The sequence below is a fragment of the Odontomachus brunneus genome, unplaced genomic scaffold (assembly GCF_010583005.1).
Source record: "Odontomachus brunneus isolate Ranch 3 - 2012 unplaced genomic scaffold, Obru_v1 Obru_scaffold_021, whole genome shotgun sequence".
Classification (NCBI taxonomy): Eukaryota; Metazoa; Arthropoda; class Insecta; order Hymenoptera; family Formicidae; genus Odontomachus; species Odontomachus brunneus.
Genome location: NW_022639471.1, coordinates 339,101 through 339,420, shown reverse-complemented (window position 1 = coordinate 339,420; position 320 = coordinate 339,101). Strand labels below are relative to the sequence as shown.

Below are 320 nucleotides of genomic sequence, written 5' to 3'. Positions count from 1 at the left end.
ATAAATGTTGACGTACTTGAACTATTATGATGCTCATCAAAATACCGTAATATAAAGTTATCTGAAGTTGAACGAGTTGCGATTGTTGATAAGGCCACATTCCAATTGCGAGTAAAAGTATCCGGTTGATGTTTAAATACTTTGTCACAAAGCACGTCATTTCTCTTCGAATATCGAGACGCATTTGAACGCAAGAATATCGGCGGGGGTATGTTCATCCCTTCTTCCCATACAATCTATTAAATATTTAAGTATCGATCCCTCTATTCCAATAAAAATTCTGTTGTAAATAGCACTATTTAATGTAAATGAGGCGTAAT

At 34.7% G+C, this 320-nt stretch overlaps 1 protein-coding gene across 1 annotated transcript in view; it reads right to left on the bottom strand.

Moving 5' to 3' along the window:
- LOC116842086 (odorant receptor 4-like) overlaps positions 1–256 on the bottom strand; it is a 2,959-nt gene extending 2,703 nt beyond the window's left edge. The window contains exon 1 of the mRNA XM_032810787.1: positions 17–256. Within this exon, the coding sequence (XP_032666678.1) occupies positions 17–184 (168 nt within the window). The 5' untranslated portion in view covers positions 185–256. The remainder of the gene's footprint in view (positions 1–16) is intronic.
- Positions 257–320: the final 64 nt, after the last annotated feature.